The 17,448-nt window shown below is 41.8% G+C and overlaps 1 protein-coding gene and 1 long non-coding RNA gene across 2 annotated transcripts; both read left to right on the plus strand.

The window, feature by feature from the left end:
* Window positions 1-6,217: 6,217 nt before the first annotated feature.
* On the plus strand, window positions 6,218-9,144 carry LOC310730505 (uncharacterized protein; the record flags this gene model as incomplete). The annotated part of the gene is made up of 4 exons (XM_083549531.1): window positions 6,218-6,275; window positions 6,376-7,647; window positions 7,807-8,593; window positions 8,706-9,144. The coding sequence occupies 4 exons, from the start codon at window positions 6,218-6,220 to the stop codon at window positions 9,142-9,144; spliced, it is 2,556 nt and encodes an 851-aa protein (XP_083405657.1).
* A 2,232-nt stretch (window positions 9,145-11,376) lies between these two features.
* LOC310730036 lies at window positions 11,377-12,702 on the plus strand. Its single transcript, XR_014534716.1, has 2 exons — window positions 11,377-11,578; window positions 12,559-12,702. It is a non-coding gene; the product is annotated as an uncharacterized lncRNA (long non-coding RNA).
* The last annotated feature ends 4,746 nt before the right edge of the window (window positions 12,703-17,448 follow it).

The raw sequence follows: 17,448 nt of genomic DNA on the forward strand, positions 1-17,448 counted from the left end.
TCTTTTTTTTTGGCCATTTCTACACAGTCGTAAGTCAGCAGAGTGAACAGCAGTGGACTGAGCACACAGCTGTGAGGTACCCTAGTGCTCAGTGTGGTGGTGCTGGAGATGCTGTTTCCGATCCTGACAGACTGTCTAAAGTCCAGGATCCAGTTACAGAGGGAGGTGTTCAGGCCCAATAGGCTCAGCTTCTCAATCAGGTGCTGAGGGATAATTGTGTTGAATGCTGAGCTGAAGTCTATGAACAGCATTCGTACATATGAGTCCTTGTTGTCGAGGTGAGTGATTGTCAGATTAAGAGTCGTGGAGATCGCATCGTCCATGGAGCGGTTTGGACAATACACGAACTGTATGGGGTCCAGTGAGGGTGGAAGCTGGGTCTTGATGTGCCTCATGACGAGCCTCTCGAAGCACTTCATCACGATGGGTGTGAGGGTGATGGGACAATAGTCATTGAGGCAGGAGACAGTAGACTTCTTTGGCACGGAAACGATGGTCGTCGTCTTGAGGCACGTAGGAACAATAGCGCTGCTTAGGGAGATGTTTAAGAGGTTAGTGAAGGCTAACTGTTATGCACATTCCCTGAGCACTCTGCCAGGAATGTGGTCTGGTCCAGCAGACTTCCATGGGTTAACTCTGCATAGACTTTTCCTCACTTCAGCTGTGATTAGACAGAGCACCTGGTCACTGGGAGGAGAGGTGGTCTTCCTCACCACCATCTTGTTCTGCACCTCGAACCGGGCATAGAAGTCGGTCAGTGCATATGGAAGGTAAGCGTCATGGTCACAAGCAGGTGAAGTTGTCTTGTTGTTCGTTATTGCCTGGATGCCCTGCCACATGGACCGGGTGTCTCCGCTGTCCTTCAAGTGGCCTTGGATTCTCTTGCCGTGTGCACAATGCTTGTGTAAACAACATCCAGTGTGTTTTCTTCCCTGGTTGCAAAGTCCACATTCTGTTGAAATTTAGAGAGCACAGTCCTGAGATTTGCATTGTTGAAATCTCCGGCAACAATAAACAATCCGTCAGGGTGTGTGTTTTGTAGTTCGCTAATGGTCCCGTAGAGTACGCTGAGCGCTTCCTTAGCATTAGTGCTAGGTGGAATGTAAACTCCGAGCACAATAGCAGTGGTGAATTCCCGGGGTAAATAAAAAGGTCTACATCTCACAACCATAAACTCCCACAGCGATTAGCAGTAGGTGGAAACGAGGACAGAGTTCTTACATCATTTCATGTTAATGTAAACACACAGACCACTGTCGCAAGTCTTACGGCACAGTCCAGCTGGATGGCAGCGTCCAGAACTCTGACACTCCGCCATGTCTCAGTGAAAACAAAGAGGCAGCAGTGTCTGTACTCACACCGAGTAGCTTGTTAGAGTCTGATGTAGTCCAATTTATTGTCCAGGGAGCAGACATTTGCCAGCAGGAAAGAAGGTAGAGCAGGCTGGCTAGGGTTGCTAATTGTAATAAACTTTGATCAATGCTAGCTTTAGATTCTTGACAGGAATCACCTTTTTAATGTACAACATGTAGTTGATAGGTATATTAATTGGGAGCTGTACAACAGACATCAATTCCTCTGTTTTTGGTTTTTGCATATATTAATTGTGCAATTGTACATGTAATATGAGTAATAATATTAAATGTTATGTACAGATTTCTAAACTTTGTTTCCTTCTTACCTTTATATACATAATAATATGGTCATCTTTGGAATAAACTCATTCTACGAACATGGTATATCTTAGCTTAGAAAACACAGTATTAGCTTTGCATTAGTACATAGATAATCAAAAAGCACACACAAATTCAGGGTTTAGGTGCACATAACAGAATTTCTTAGCAAAAGATTATTGTTTAACAAATAACATGCTTCTTCTTACTTCACTAGGATCTATGACTAGTGCAAGTGTTTAACTAAGTAATGTCTCGGTCTATTAATTGGTCTAAACCAATACTGTTATAAATGCGTTTAAAAGTAAAGACACTGCACACAGTGTACATGCTGATTTGCCATCAGTCTGTAAACTAAAAAGGAACTGTTTTTTAAACAATTAAGCTCACATTCTGGGAAACATTTGGTGTTTTATACAGATAGTAGGTGAAGAATTACAAATTGCAATGAATTTGTTGTTTTAAAATGTACAGCATATGAATTGTTACCACAGTGATTTAATCTGGAAAAGGTACCTACAGGAAGTGTTAGGTAACATAAAACTTAACGTAAAGATATCTAGCTAATAAATCCTGCTTCAGGAAATAGTGCCTAGTAGCTTCTCATTTGCATTGTTTAGTTCAGCTGTATAAAATAGTGACTACTAAAAATCAGTTTCCAAATAATCTATCAAAATTTAGCCACTAGTTTTCTCATATTAATTTATGGATTCATGCTTACAGTATGTTGATCCTTGAACTTTCTTCTTCTTCTTCTTCTTCTTTCAACTGCTCCCATTAGGGGTCGCCACAGCAGATCATCCATCTCCATACCACCCCATCCTCTACATCTGCCTCTTTCACACCAACTACCTGCATGTCTTTCCTTACCACATCCATGAACCTCTTCCTTGTCCTTCCTCTTTTCCTCCTTCCTGGTGGTTCCATCCTCAGCATTCTCCTACCAATATAACTCATGTCCCTCCTCTGCACATGTCCAAACCATCTCAATCTCGCTCCCTCACCTTGTCTCCAAAACGTCCTACATGCGCTGTCCCCTTTAATAAACTAATTTCTAATCTTGTCCATCCTCATCACTCCCAATGAAAACCTTAACATTTTCAGCTCTGCTACCTCCAGCTCCACCTCCTGTCTTTTAGTTAATGCCACTGTCTCTAATGCATACAACATTGCAGGTCTCACCACAGTCCTTTAAACTTTCCCTTTCATTCTTACAGATACCCTTCTATCACAAATCACTCCTGTCAATCTTCACCACCCACTTCACCCTGCCTGCACTCTTTTTTTTTTACTTCCCTAACACACTCTCCATTACTTTGCACTGCTGACCCCAGGTACCGGAACTTCTCCAACTTCTCCACCTCTTCTCCCTGCAACCTCACCACTCCACTGTCCTCCCTCTCATTCACACACATGTACTCTGTCTCAAAATCAAATAAAATCCAATTTTATTTGTCACATACACATACATACAGGAAACGACATGCAGTGAAATGCTTTTTACGAGGGTCCGGCATGAGGGAATAGGATGGGGGGTAAAAAAAAAAAACCAAGAAAAATGGGGCAGATAAATAAAGTATAAAACTATATAAAATATATTAAAATATATATGAAAAAAGTTGTATATACAAGGTATGCTTATGTCAAGTCAAGTCAAGTCAAGTCAAGTCAAGTTTATTTCTATAGCGCTTTTCACAACAGACATTGTCTCAAAGCACCTTTACAGAAATCAACAGTCAAGGTGAATGATGTGTATTTATCCCTGATGAGCAGCCTTGGCAACTGTGGCAAGGAAAAACTCCCTTAGATGTTATGAGGAAGAAACCTTGAAAGGAAACAGACTCAAAAGGGGAACCCATCCTCATTTGGGTTACATCAAGTGTTTGATCATAAATCCTTTAACAATACAGAACACTGGAGAGTGAGAACTAACATGGTCACTGGAGTGTGTGATCATAGATAATGTGAGATTCTCCCATGAGGTGGGATATGACTGGAGCTGGCCAAACCTCAGTATGCCTCGGGATGGGGAGAGAAAGAGAAGCAGTGGAGAGAAATTAGCATAGCTGCTGTTCATGATATTAACAGCACAAGTTGATAATGTGCATGTGATCAGATGTTCTGGAGCACAAGGTTATGATGTGAGACGTATGGTTTGTGTAGGCTTTGCTAAAAAGATACGTTTTTAATATGCACTTAAACTGGGAGAGTGTGTCTGAGCCCCGAACACTGTCAGGAAGACTATTACAAAGTTTAGGAGCTAAATGTGAGAATGATCTCCCGGCTTTAGTGGACTTTGCTATTCTAGGAACTAGTTGAAGTCCAGAGTTTTGAGATCTCTGGGAGCATGACGGATTGTAGCGTGTTAAAAGACTGGATAGATACATGGGAGCTAAACCATTTAGTGTTTTTCTAAGTAAGAAGTAGTTTGTAGTCGTTTCGAACCTTGACAGGTAGCCAGTGTAGGGACGATAAGATTGGGGTTATATGATCATACTTTCTTGACCTTGTGAGAACTCTGGCTGCCGCATTCTGAACTAAATGAAGCTTGATTATTAATGGTGCAGGACACCCACCTAGTAATGCATTACAGTAGTCTATTCTGGAGGTCATGAACGCATGGACGAGCTTCTCTGCATCAGATATAGGTAACATGTTTCTTAGCTTAGAAATATTTCAAAGGTGAAAGAAGGCTGTTTTTGTAACTTGGTTGATATAATTTTTGAAAGACAAGTTGCTGTCTAAAATAATTCACAGGTCTTTTACTGTTGAACTAGTAGTTACAGAACATCCGTCTAAATGCAGGTTGAAATGCTGGAGCTTCTGTGTACTGGTTTTTGGGCCGATGAGCAAAAACTTCGTCTTATCAGAATTTAATAGTAGAAAGTTATGGATCATCCAATCTCTTATTTCTTTAACACACTCAGTTATCCGAGCTATTTGAGCTGTATCGCCTGGTTTTGATGAGATATATAGCTGGGTATCATCAGCATAACAGTGGAAGCTAATTCCATGTCTTCTAATAATCAGTGTTGGGCAACGTTACTTTTAAAAGTAATGCATTACAATATTGAGTTACTCCCAAAAAAAGTAAACTAATTACGTTACTTAGTTACTTTTTATAGAAAGTAATGTGTTATATTACTTTTGCGTTACTTGTATCTCTTTCACGCTTTAAAGGTGTAACAGGTGTAATATAGATAATTGCCATTAAGAAATAAGTTATATTAGGGCAAAAGACATGTCTTAAACATTTAAAATGCTTAATAACTTCTTAGAGAACAATAAGATGATCGACTAAATTTTGACCACAAGGCTGAACACTTTCCAGTCGCACTCTTCTGTACACTGCTTTGCAATCTGCCTTTGTCGTCAGAAATGTAACTATCGTTCATGTATATAAGGTTGAGGGTGTGGGCTGCACACCGGTTATGAGGAGGGAGAACATACCTTTCGCTGTCATTTCGTAAAACATCGTGCAATTCCGTAAATATGACCTCGTCCTCGTCTACATCATTCTCTGCTTCATCAGCTTAAAACATAGCTTGAACGCTTTTACAAAGTTCACGCTATTATCAGTGACTGTGGCAGTTTATCTTCCCACAAAGAGCAAACGAGCTGTGAATTTACTCTCTATCTCCGCTGCGATGACATCGTACATGTGTCTCCCACGGAAAACTTTTATTCTGAGCAGTCCATAGAGCTGCAGTGGTGGAAAGTCGGCAAAAGTTTTCTATATTTCTGTCTCCATTTCCATATATGCAACATTGCATAATGTTGCATATATTCAACATTATACACACACACACACACACACACACACACACACACATCTGTAGTGCTGTGCTTTGCATGCAGATGTTTTTTGTTTTTTTTTAAGTGGTATTTTTTGCAGTTGACAAGAGCTTTTCACCAACACATAATCTACACTTAACCATTATTCCTTTCTCCTTCTCCTCGACTATTTTGAAATAAAAATAATACTTCCATCACAGTAATGTAATTCTCTGGTTTGCCATCTCCGCTTCTGACCAGCTTCTCTTCCCGCGGCTCGCACGTATGAGTGCGCGATTCTACGTGACTACGTTCATTTTAATTCAGTATTTATTTTTTTATGCAAAATAATTTAACTGAAAAGTAACTCGCATTACTTTAAAAAAAAAGTAACTCAGATATTAATGTGTAAATTTATAAAGTAACGCGCTACTTTACTTGTTACTCCAGAAAAGTAATATTATTACGTAACGCATGTTACTTGTAACACGTTACCCCCAACACTGCTAATAATATTTCCTAAGGGAAGCATGTATATTGTAAAAAGCAGGGGTCCTAGAACTGAACCTTGTGGCATGCTATAATTTACTAGCATTAACCTGGATAACTCTCCATTTAAGTCTACGAAATGATAACGATCGGACATGTAGGATTTAAACCAGCTTAATGCCTGTCCCTGAATGCCAATATCATTTTGTAAGCGATCTAGGAGGAGATCATGATCTATAGTGTCGAATGCAGCACTAAGATCTAGTAAAGATTGATCCAAGATGGCGGCGCGAGGCTCATTGCGAGGCTCAGGGTCTCTCCAGAATCTGCAATTTTGCGGTATTTCTGTTGCTCATCTCGGGTCTGTACGTGCAGAACAGCTGTGCCTTTACATCGTACACCCGACGTGAGCTTTTGGATATTTGTTTATGACTTCCAGACAGTTTTATCGACAACCTTCATCTCCTTCCTGAGATCACCAGAACACCCGAGGCAGCTCACTCTACTCGGCCGGGCGGAAGTGCTCGCAGGCGGCGGCGAGATCGTAAACAAAGGCGGGGGAAGCGTGGTGGAGTGAAAGCTAAGCTAAAGCTAACACCACACTGGCTCTCTTTACCCAGCATCTTCCTCGCCAATGTTCGGTCACTGGTAAACAAAATGGAGGAGATTCGACTCAGCATCACACACAGCATAAAACTTTGGAACTGTAATGTCATGATCTTCACGGAAACATGGCTACACAGCGGCATTCCGGACAACGCAATTGAGCTAGCGGGACGACACACACTCCGGGCAGATAGGACATTAGATGGCTCCGGTAAGACCAGAGGCGGCGGATTGTGCATTTACGTAAACAAAGCTTGGTCCACGAACTATGTTATTGTTGATAGTCATTGTTTAGCTAACCTGGAGTTTCTCATGGTTAAATGTAGACCGTTTTATCTACCACAGAAGTTCACTTCCACTATTATTACTGCTGCTTACATTACCCCCGATGCTGATGCTAAGCTCGCTATGAAAGAACTTTATGCGGCCATCAGTAAACAACAGACTGTTCACCCGGAAGCTGCGTTTATTGTTGCGGGAGATTTTAATCACTCAAACTTAAATGCAGTGCTTCCAAAATTTCATCAGCATGTTTCATGTCACACCAGAGGGAACAAAACTTTAGACCATGTATACACAAACATGGCTGGAGCTTACGTTGCGACCCCCCTCCCCCACCTGGGACAGTCAGATCACCTTTCCTTGTTCCTCACCCCCAAATATGCACCCCTCATCAACCGGGTGAAGCCATCAGTGAGAACCATCAAGGTGTGGCCCGCAGAGGCAGATTTCACACTTCAGGTAAGGTTTTTACACACAGACTGGAGTACATTTGCTTCTCAGGCCACCGGTGACACTCTCACAGACATCGACTGCTACACCTCCTCTGTACTGGATTACATCAGTTCCACCATAAACAGTGTTACTACCCAGAAACAGATCATTACATACTCAAATCAGAAGCCATGGATGAACAAGGAGGTGTGCCTTCTGCTGAAGGCACGCACTACTGCCTTCAGGTCAGGTGACGCTCAGGCCTACAGCACATCCAGAGCTAACCTGAAGAGGGGCATCAAAGAGGCCAAGCACTGCTACAAGCAAAAGATAGAGGAGCATTTTTCCAACTCTGACCCTCGACGGACGTGGAAAGGCATCCAGGCCATCAGTAATTACAAATCCTCCCACTCCAGCCCCGCTGCCACTGATGTCCTCTTCTTGAATGAGCTTAATTACTTTTATGCTCGTTTTGAGAGAGACAACAAAGAAACTGCCACCAAGCTCAAACTCTAGCCTGATCACCCTCCAATCTAACTCTCCTTCACAGATGTCTGCAATGCACTGAGCCGAATCAGCGCACACAAAGCCGCTGGACCAGACAACATTCCTGGATGCGTACTCAGGGCATGTGCTGTTCAGCTCGCTGGGGTCTTTACCGACATCTTCAACCTGTCTCTTGCCCAAGCAGCTGTTCCCACTTGCTTTAAATGCACCTCCATTGTGCCAGTGCCAAAACACTCCAACCCAACGTGCCTGAACGACTACCACCCTGTAGCACTGACACCCATTGTCATGAAGTGCTTTGAGCGGCTGGTCCTGGCACACCTGAAGGACTCTTTGCCAACCAAATTAGACTTTCACCAGTTTGCCTACCAAAGCAATAGAAGCACAGAAGATGCAGTTTCCATGGCACTGCACTCTGTGCTCACACACCTGGACAATAAGAACACTTACGCACGTATGCTGTTTGTTGACTTCAGCTCAGCATTTAATACCATCATTCCATCGAAGTTAACAGCCAAACTTGTAGATCTGGGCATTAACACCTCCACCTGCAACTGGATCTTGGACTTTCTGACCAACAGACCCCAGCAGGTTCGATCTGGCTCTATCTGCTCCAACACCATCACACTCAACACTTGTGTACCACAGGGCTGTGTGCTGAGCCCCTATCTCTACTCTCTCTTTACCTCCGACTGCAGGCCTGTGAATGGATCTAACTCCATCATCAAGTTTGCAGATGACACTACCGTGATCGGTCTTATCACCAACAATGATGAGACTGCCTACAGGGAGGAGATCCAGCACCTAGCCACATGGTCAAGTCAAGTCAAGTCAAGTCAAGTCAAGAAGCTTTTATTGTCATTTCAACCATATATAGCTGATGCAGTACACAGTGAAATGAAACAACGTTCCTCCTGAACCCTCCTGGTGCAACAACAATAGCCTGCTCCTTAACACCTCCAAGACAAAGGAGCTCATTGTTGACTTCAGGAAAGAGTCAAGAGGCACACACGGCACCACCCACATCAATGGGATGGCCGTTGAATGCGTCTCCAGTTTTAAGTTCCTGGGGATCCACATCGCGGCAGACCTGTCCTGGGCTATCAACACCTCCAGCCTGGTCAAGAAGGCTCACCAGCGCCTCTTTTTCCTGAGGACATTTAAGAAAAATCAGCTGCGCAGTAGAAAGTATCCTGACCAGCTGTGTCACAGTCTGGTATGGGAGCTGCTCTGTTGCAGAGCGCAAGGCACTGCAGCGGGTGGTGAAAACTGCCCAGCGCATCACAGGGACTCCACTCCCAGCCATGGAGGACATCCAAAAGAAACACTGTCTGCGTCGAGCTCGCAGCATTCTTATGGACTCCCCTCATCCCACCCATAGACTGTTTACTCTTCTGCCCTCTGGCAGGTGTTTCAGGTGCCTCCGGACCAGGACCAGCCGACTAAAGAACAGCTTTTTTTCCTAGAGCTGTCTCTTTACTGAACTCTGCCCCTCGCTGATACACTACCACATTTCCCCCCACACCTCACACTTTGTTATTTCGCTAATGGACTGTCTGCACAAAAACTCATGCTCACTTGGACACTTGCTCATTTCTCACCTCACACTTTGTCATTGCACTAATTGACTGTTTACACAAAACTATGCTCATTTGCACACCTACTCTTGTTACACAAAACTGTGACTGTTACACAAAACATTGCTCATTTGCACACTTAGTATTGCTGCTCACCATTAACTTATTACCATTGTATATATACCCGTTCTTCTGTTTATAGTAACAGCAATATATTATGTTCACCGTTCACATCCTTTTGTAAATCTCTGTTTATAGTAATAGGCATCTGTAAATCATGTCAATAGTACATATATACTCATCTGTATATTACCGCTCATAGTACATATATACTCATCTGTACATTATTGTTCATAGTACATATCTATCCACCTGTATATTATATGCATAATACACATATATTCATCTGTATATTATATTCATCTGTATATTATATTCATATTCATAGTAGATATATATTTATCTGTATATTCATAGTATATATACATCTGTAAATTACTGTTTATAATCCTTTAATCAATTCTATTTAACTTATGCAAATCATGTAACACTATATATCCTGCACTTGCTGATATTGCAGTCTGGTTAGATGCAAACTGCATTTCGTTGCCTTGTACTTGTACATGTGTAATGACAATAAAGTTGAATCTAATCTAATCTAATCTAATCTTATCTAATTTAATCTAATCTAAAACTAACAGAGAGATGAAGCCTTAGTCTAAAGCTAAAAACAGGTTATTAGTGATTTTAACTAGAGCAGTTTCTGTGCTATTATGGGGCCCAAAACCTGACTGAAATTCTTCAAAGATATTGTTCTCTTGTAAGTGGGAACATAACTGGGCAGCAACAGTCTTTTCTAAAATCTTAGACATAAATTGGAGATTTGAAATGGTTCTGTAATTCGATAGTGTGTTTGGATCCAAATTAGGTTTCCTAATGAGGGGCTTAATAACTGCTAACTTGTAGGATTGGGGGACATGACCTAAAGATAGTTAATAATATTGAGAAGAGGCTCACTAGCTGTATGTAACACTTCCTTCAATAGATTAGTTGGAATGGGATCTACCTGACATGTTGTTGATTTAGCTTTGGTAATAACATTATACAGCTCTTCCTGTCCTATTTCCTGTAAAGCAGTGTAGTTGTGGAGTTGTAAGTAAGATTGTGTCAGGAGATGCTGTCAGAGGTTGGACCACCACAATTGTTTTTCTAATGCTATCAATTTAATAAAGTCCTCACTACTAAGCTGTGATGGAACATATTTTTCAGATACCTAATTTGTTGTTAATTTAGCTACTGTACTGAAAAGGAACCTGGGATTGTTTTTGTTGTTTTCTATGAGTTTGCTCAGGTGTTCAGTGCCTGTCTCCCAGCCAACATTTTCATGTGGGCCCCATGTGGGTTTTTGATGGGCTGTCACTTGAGCCCTGCATGGGCAACCCAAATGGGGCCCAGAGAAATTTTTCCATCGGCTCCACATGGGCCCGTGTGTGTTAGCCCAGAAGGGCGACTGATGGGTCTATGGTGGGCTCTAAATGGCGCCTGAATAGGTGTTCTTTATATGGGCTCATTTGGGTCCCAGATAGGTGTTAAAAATGGGGCCAAAATGGGCCCACATGACTTAATCATGGGTCAACCAACAAATGGCCCCTTTATAGGGTTGATATGGGACCACAGTGGGTGAGAATTGGGTCCCATTTATTAATTTCATTATTGATTTTTGTGGGTGAACTTAACGTGTACTTAATCTTATTATGGAAAATCCACTGTCAAACCATTTCAAACCTCAGTTAAAATGTAAAACTGTGCCTGACCAAACAAAGAACTAATATTAGTTGATTTTATATGCTGCTCTATGTTTAAAATTACATGGTTAAGTATTGAACTGTGAAAAATAAATGACTTTAAATCAGAATGTGTAAATCACATTTAATTTAAATTAATTCAAGTAAAAAAACAGGAAACAGGAATAACAGAATTACTAAAGTAGAATAGTTCACTGGTGGGTGTATGCAGATTCCTTTGGCTGCACACCTACAAAACAGTAAAGAAAGAGAAGACAGAAAAGGCAATTTAGTACATTTTAAAATACTACCATTCACAGCAGCATCTAAAAAAACATGTATCAATATAATTAAGACATATCCTAGAATCTCATCAGTGAATTGTTCCCACCTCTGCCTCGCACAGTAATAACTTATGCCGGGGGAACAGTCATGGAATCCAAAACTTATGAATGTAACAATTAAAATATTAACCTTGCGTCTGAACTTGACTCTTAAACGAATATTTGGCTATTGCCAAAAGCCAGTGATTAAACAATTATTCTGATCAGCTGAAAGATGTAAGTCACACCTAGGATCACGGTGGCCCAGAAATTTGCAAATAGAAAAAACACCAGCAAATTAAGAAAACATCTTCATCAGTTAAACAACATGTGCTGCAAATCCTCACAACACAACTAAATACAGAAACGTCCTGCAAATCCTCACAACACAACCAATAAATTTGCACTGCAAATAGCAAAATAAATGTTTCATGGGGACCCCAACAAGTGACGACCCCAGGACTGCTTGTTCAGTGTCTATTGATCAGTGGTGTTGGTTGTTTGTTCTGAAAGGTGAGTTTTTTTGTTTATTTTAACATCCTGATCATGATTCCTTGGCTTTGCCAGTTAACATAATAAAATTTTACAGTTAATTGTGTATTTCATCAGATTATTTAGGATAATAATATCCAAAAGGCCAAGGAATCATAAATAAACAATGATAAAATAAACAAACAACTCACCTTTCAGGTCATCGACACACATCAACACCACTGACGAATAGACATTGAACAATAAGCACTTGTTGTGGTCCCCTTGAAACCTTTATTTTGTGATCTGTGCTATTTGGTTGTGTTGTGAGGATTTGCAGCGTGTTTCTGTACTTGGTTGCATTGTGAGGGTTTACAGCACATGTGTTGTCAAACTGATAATGTTGTATTTTTTTAATTTGCTGGTGTTTTTTTTCTATTTGCATGTGTTTTCTTAAGTTGCAGCGTGTTGAGCTCTCTCAGCCACCGTATAGGATGCCTTAAAGATCAGTGATTTATAAGATATTTTTCATTTCAGGGTGGAGTATTGCCTTAATTAAACAGAGGCAAAAACAATGATTGGGATAAAATATTATTAATTGTGCAGCCCTAGCTATAGGTTATATGACTTACACTTCCAGCTGTACTGCACTCCGATCATGGTCCCGCTGGGCTCTCAAAGCACGGTTGCCTTCTCTGTCTCTTGCATTTGTGAACCATTTACCAAGCGCTGTCTCCAGCTCTTTCTTACTGACAGTTTTCAGCAAACGGTTCTGCTTCAGGCAACCTGTAAAGAAAAAATTTTTTTATAAAGTAGAGCATTCTACTGTATCAATTTTATAATAAATTAGCTGAATCCCAATTTCTGACTAACATTAAGAGAGGCACTATAAATGGTTGCTATAACTCCCCCACGACCAGTCTGAAGGGGCTTGTGCTTATAAACATATCCTGACGATGTAGACTCGTTTAGACCCATATAATCATCTGGTTTAATCCAGGTCTCAGTGAGACAGAGTGCATTGAGATTATTATCTGTGATCATCTCATTTACAATCAGTGCTTTAGGTGCAAGTGATCTAATGTTTAAAAGACCAAACTTTAGAACTTTGTGTTTGCTTATCTGGCAAATTTTAGTTTTAACAGCAATAAGATTATTTCTGGATCTTGTGTATTTAATTCTTGGTTTTACTACACGAGGAATAGATACGGTTTCTATAAGCTGGGCTGTGTGCTCACTTGTAACTATTTGGTTTTTTGTATAAGTGTTCTCATAGTCGTAAATTGCCTGATGTCTTACCAGTCAGATATACCAGTCAGATATTATGGCAGTAAACAGTAAATTAGTACAAATTTAGGGTGGTTTATGTTTGTCCTTAAAGTGACAGTGTGCGGTATTGTGTGGTATTCAGTATAAAGTGCACTTTGCTGTGCAAGTCCAGAGCTAAAGTGACAGTCCAGAGTTTAAAGTGTCCTAGTGCGAAAAGAAAAATATTTGCAGAGAAAAAGTGTGATAATAGAGATAGAGTGGACCAGTGTTTATATCTTGGGTGTTTCCTGGTTTAAACTTCAAATGGCCTGGGGGAAGAAGCTCCTTCTTATTCTCTATGTGTTTGCTTTCAGGGAGCGGAAGCGTTTCCCTGAACACAACAAAGAAAATAGTCCATTGTTGGGATGGCTGAGGTCTTTCACAATCTTCCTGGCCCTGGTTCGGCACTGCTTGCTGTAGATGTCCTGCAGGTTAGGGAGCTCGGTGTGGATGGTACGTTCAGCTGAATGCCCCACCCTCTGGAGGGCTCGCCTGTCCTGCATGGTGCTGTTCCCAAACCAGGAAGTGATGCTACCTGTCAGAACGCTCTCAATGGTGCAAGTTTAAAAAGTCTTTAGCACCTGAGAGGGTAGTGTAAAGTCCCTTAAGCGTCTCAGATAGTACAGACACTGCCGGGCCTTCTTCCCCGGGGTCCCGTTGATGTTTAGCGGTTGGTTGGACCGCTCCTGCTTCATGCTGAATTCCACTATCAACTCCTTAGTCTTGCTGACATTCAGGAGAAGGTTGTTGTAGGTAGGCCGTCTTGTCATTGTTTGAGATCAGGCCCACCACAACAGTGTTGTCAGCAAACTTAATGATGGTTGTGGAGTTGGAAGTGGCCACACAGTAGTATGTGTACAGTGAGTACAGCAGGGGGCTCAGAACACAACCCTGGGGAGCTTTAGTGCTGAGGGTGAGGGTGGATGAGGTGTGTTTTCCCACCCGTATGGCATGTGGTCTGTCTGTCAGGAAGTTAGAGATCCATTGAGACAGCGGCAGGAGTCCCAGGACCTCCAAATTAGAGGTGAGTGTGGAGGGAATATGGTGTTAAATGCTGAACTGTAGTCCACAAACAGCATCTTTGTATAATTCCCATTTCTGTAGTCCAGGTGGCTCATCGTAGTGTGGAGGAGATGAGCAATGGCATCCTTAGTAGAACGGTTCGGGCGGTACGTGAACTGTAATGGGTCCAGTGTGTCTGGTAGTGAGGCAGTGATGAAGTCTCTGACCAGTCTCTCAAAGCACTTCATCACTACTGAGGTCAGGGCTTCAGGACGGTAGTCGTTAAAGCAGGCAGGCTGGGTTTTCTTCGGGACAGGAACAATGGTGGACTGTTTGAAGCATGAGGGGACAACTGACTGTTCCAATGAGAGGTTGAATATCTCAGTGAACACCGGTGCTAGCTGGTCAGCGCAGGCTTTTAGAACCAGACCTGTGATGCTATCTGGACCTACTGCCTTCCTGGTATTCACTCTCTTGAATGCTCTCTTCACGTCATGCTCCGAGATGGTGAACGTGTTTACCTCTCCGGCTCTCTTGGTGTGCATGCTTTTTGTGCCGCTAGCACCATTAGCGTGGTTAGCTGCAGCTTCGGAGTGAACGTAAAAGATTTTTAGCTTGTCTGCCAGAGAAGCGTCCAGATTCCCCATTCTAGAAGACGGTGTTCTGTAGTCCCGTAGCGCCGCTTTGCATTCTTCACCGCTCTGCGAACACTGTAAGACGCAGCCTTGTACTCGTCCATGTCCCTGGTGGCGAGCCCTGTGTTGTAGGCAGCGGAGTGGGATCTCAGAGCATCACGGATGGTTTTATCCACCCACGGCTTCTGTTTGGGAAACATTGGTCAGTCCAGCGCACAACCTTTCTCTGAGCCGGAGCTTCCTGTTTCAGCCTTTGTTTGTAAACAGGTGAAAGATGGTGGCATGGTCCGATTTCTCAAACGGTGGACGTGATTGTGCCTTGTAGCTGTTCTGAAATGGTGTGTAACAGTGGTTCAGTGTCCTTTCGCCCCTGGTGGGGCAGGTGATGTGCTGCTGAAAGTTCGGTAGTGCGCGCTTGAGGTTGGCACTGTTAAAATCTTCCACCACATTGAGTGCAGCGTTTTGATGCTGTGTTTGATGAAGTGTTATTGTCTTGTGTAAATCTCATTTCGCAGTGTCCGTGTCCACTTGAGGTGGAATATAAATGGCACTGACTATGACCGAGCTGAATTCCCGAAGGTAGATAAAATAAGCGACATTTAATGGTCAGTAGTTCCAGATTTGGTGTGCAGGAGCATGAAAGGGGAAAGATGCTCGCGCTGTCGCACAAGTGGTTGTTCACCATCAGACACAAATCACCTCCTCCTGACTTTCCCGACTCCAGTGTACTGTCCATGATAAACCAAAAAAACTCTGCTGGCTGAATGGCGTGGTCCTTTGTTCTTCCTCAGGATCTCGCTCACCCAGCATGGGTCCGGGTTTAAAAACAGCGATGGGCGACTGGATTGTACACCAATAGATATAAGAGTGGCTCTGTCATATCTAATGATGTCCATCTTGTGTAGATGGAACGGTAACTAAGTAAATAAAAATATAATATAAACAAAAAATGAGAAAACGTAGCCAGAGCAGTGGTGACAGCAGCCGACCTCACCGGCGCCATCTGTTTACTCCTACTGACTTTCATTACCCTTCTCTCCAGCGTGTACCTCCACCTCATCAGGCTCTTCTTAACCTGCGCACTACTCTTACCACAAATCACAATATCATCCTCAAACATCATAGTCCAGGGAGACTGCTGTCTGACCTCGTTCGTCAAACTGTCCATCACCACTGCTAACAGGAAAGGGCTCAAGGCCGATTGTTGATGCAGTCTAACCTTCACCTTGAACCAGTCTGTTGTTTCTACTGCACACTTCAATGCTGTCACACTGTCCTCATACATGTCCTGCCCCACCCTCACAAACTTCTCTGACACACCTGACTTCCTCATACAATACCACAGCTCCTCTCTTGGCACTCTGTCATATGCTTTCTCTAAATCCACTATTACACAATGCAATTCCTTCTGACCTTTTCTGTACTTCTCCATTAACATTCTCAAAGCAAATAATGCATCTGTGGTGCTCTTCCTCGGCATGAAACCATACTGTTGCTCACAGATGGTCACCTCTTCTTTTAGCCTGGCTTCCACTACTCTTTCCCATAACTTCATGGTGTGACTGATCAACTTCATTCCCCTGTAGTTACTGCAGGTCTGCACATCTCCCTTATGCTTAAAGATCATTACCAGCACACTCCTTCTCCATTCCTCAGGCATCCTCTCACCTTCCAGAATCTTGTGAACATTTCTTCAAATGATTTTCTGCATATTCCCTCAGTCAGCTGTTATGTTCAGTGTAATGGTTTCAGTAATTAGGGTATTGTAGAAAATTGCTATCTGCAAATGGAATACATACAACCGTATACTGTTGCCCAGTCTACGGCATTTCGTGATATAGTTACGAAAATTAATCTATTGACTCGTGTTTATGGACACGAATTTCTCTCTTTTTTCATGTCATTTAGCATGACCTTTTATTTAATGTATTTTAATACGATGCATTTTTCGTGCCTCTGCCACATTTCTTTTCTGCCACTGGGTGCCACAGATGCTGTATTTTTTTTTCTCATTTTTTATTCATATTTAAAATATTTTTCAAGCACTATTATTTATTCTATAAGCTACTCGGAATTATAAAGCATCATTATTCGTTGCTTAAAGTCAAAATATAGTAAATATATTCTCCCGGTAAATTAACAAATCTGCAGATTTGTGCTACGGCCATCGCTTCTTGATTTTGCTGTTTCTATTCTGAGAAATACCATTTTTCCATCGGTTTGGTTTGTGAAATCTAGCAGTAAATCCTACAGTACCTACAATGAGCCTTATTGACCATTGCTATGGTAAAGACACCAGCTAAAACTCCTTGCTGACCCACTGCCAATTATCTTTTAATGATATTGTCATTTCTTCTCAACACAAACACGAAACTGTGCTTTATTTTTTTTTTATTATGAAGTTATGACCATCAGTTTTAATTGTTTCTGTTATGAGTGTGAGAAAAAGTTTTTTTTTATTGTTGGATCAGTTGTGGATTAATGAATGCAAATGTATCAAGATGAAAGAACTTTTAACTATAAAATTAAACTCTTTACTTTTTTGTAATTATAATAAACAATATCACATTTCTTTTTTTGGAATG

Source organism: Silurus aristotelis (genome assembly GCF_946808225.1).
Source record: "Silurus aristotelis genome assembly, chromosome: 8".
NCBI classification, from domain to species: domain Eukaryota; kingdom Metazoa; phylum Chordata; class Actinopteri; order Siluriformes; family Siluridae; genus Silurus; species Silurus aristotelis.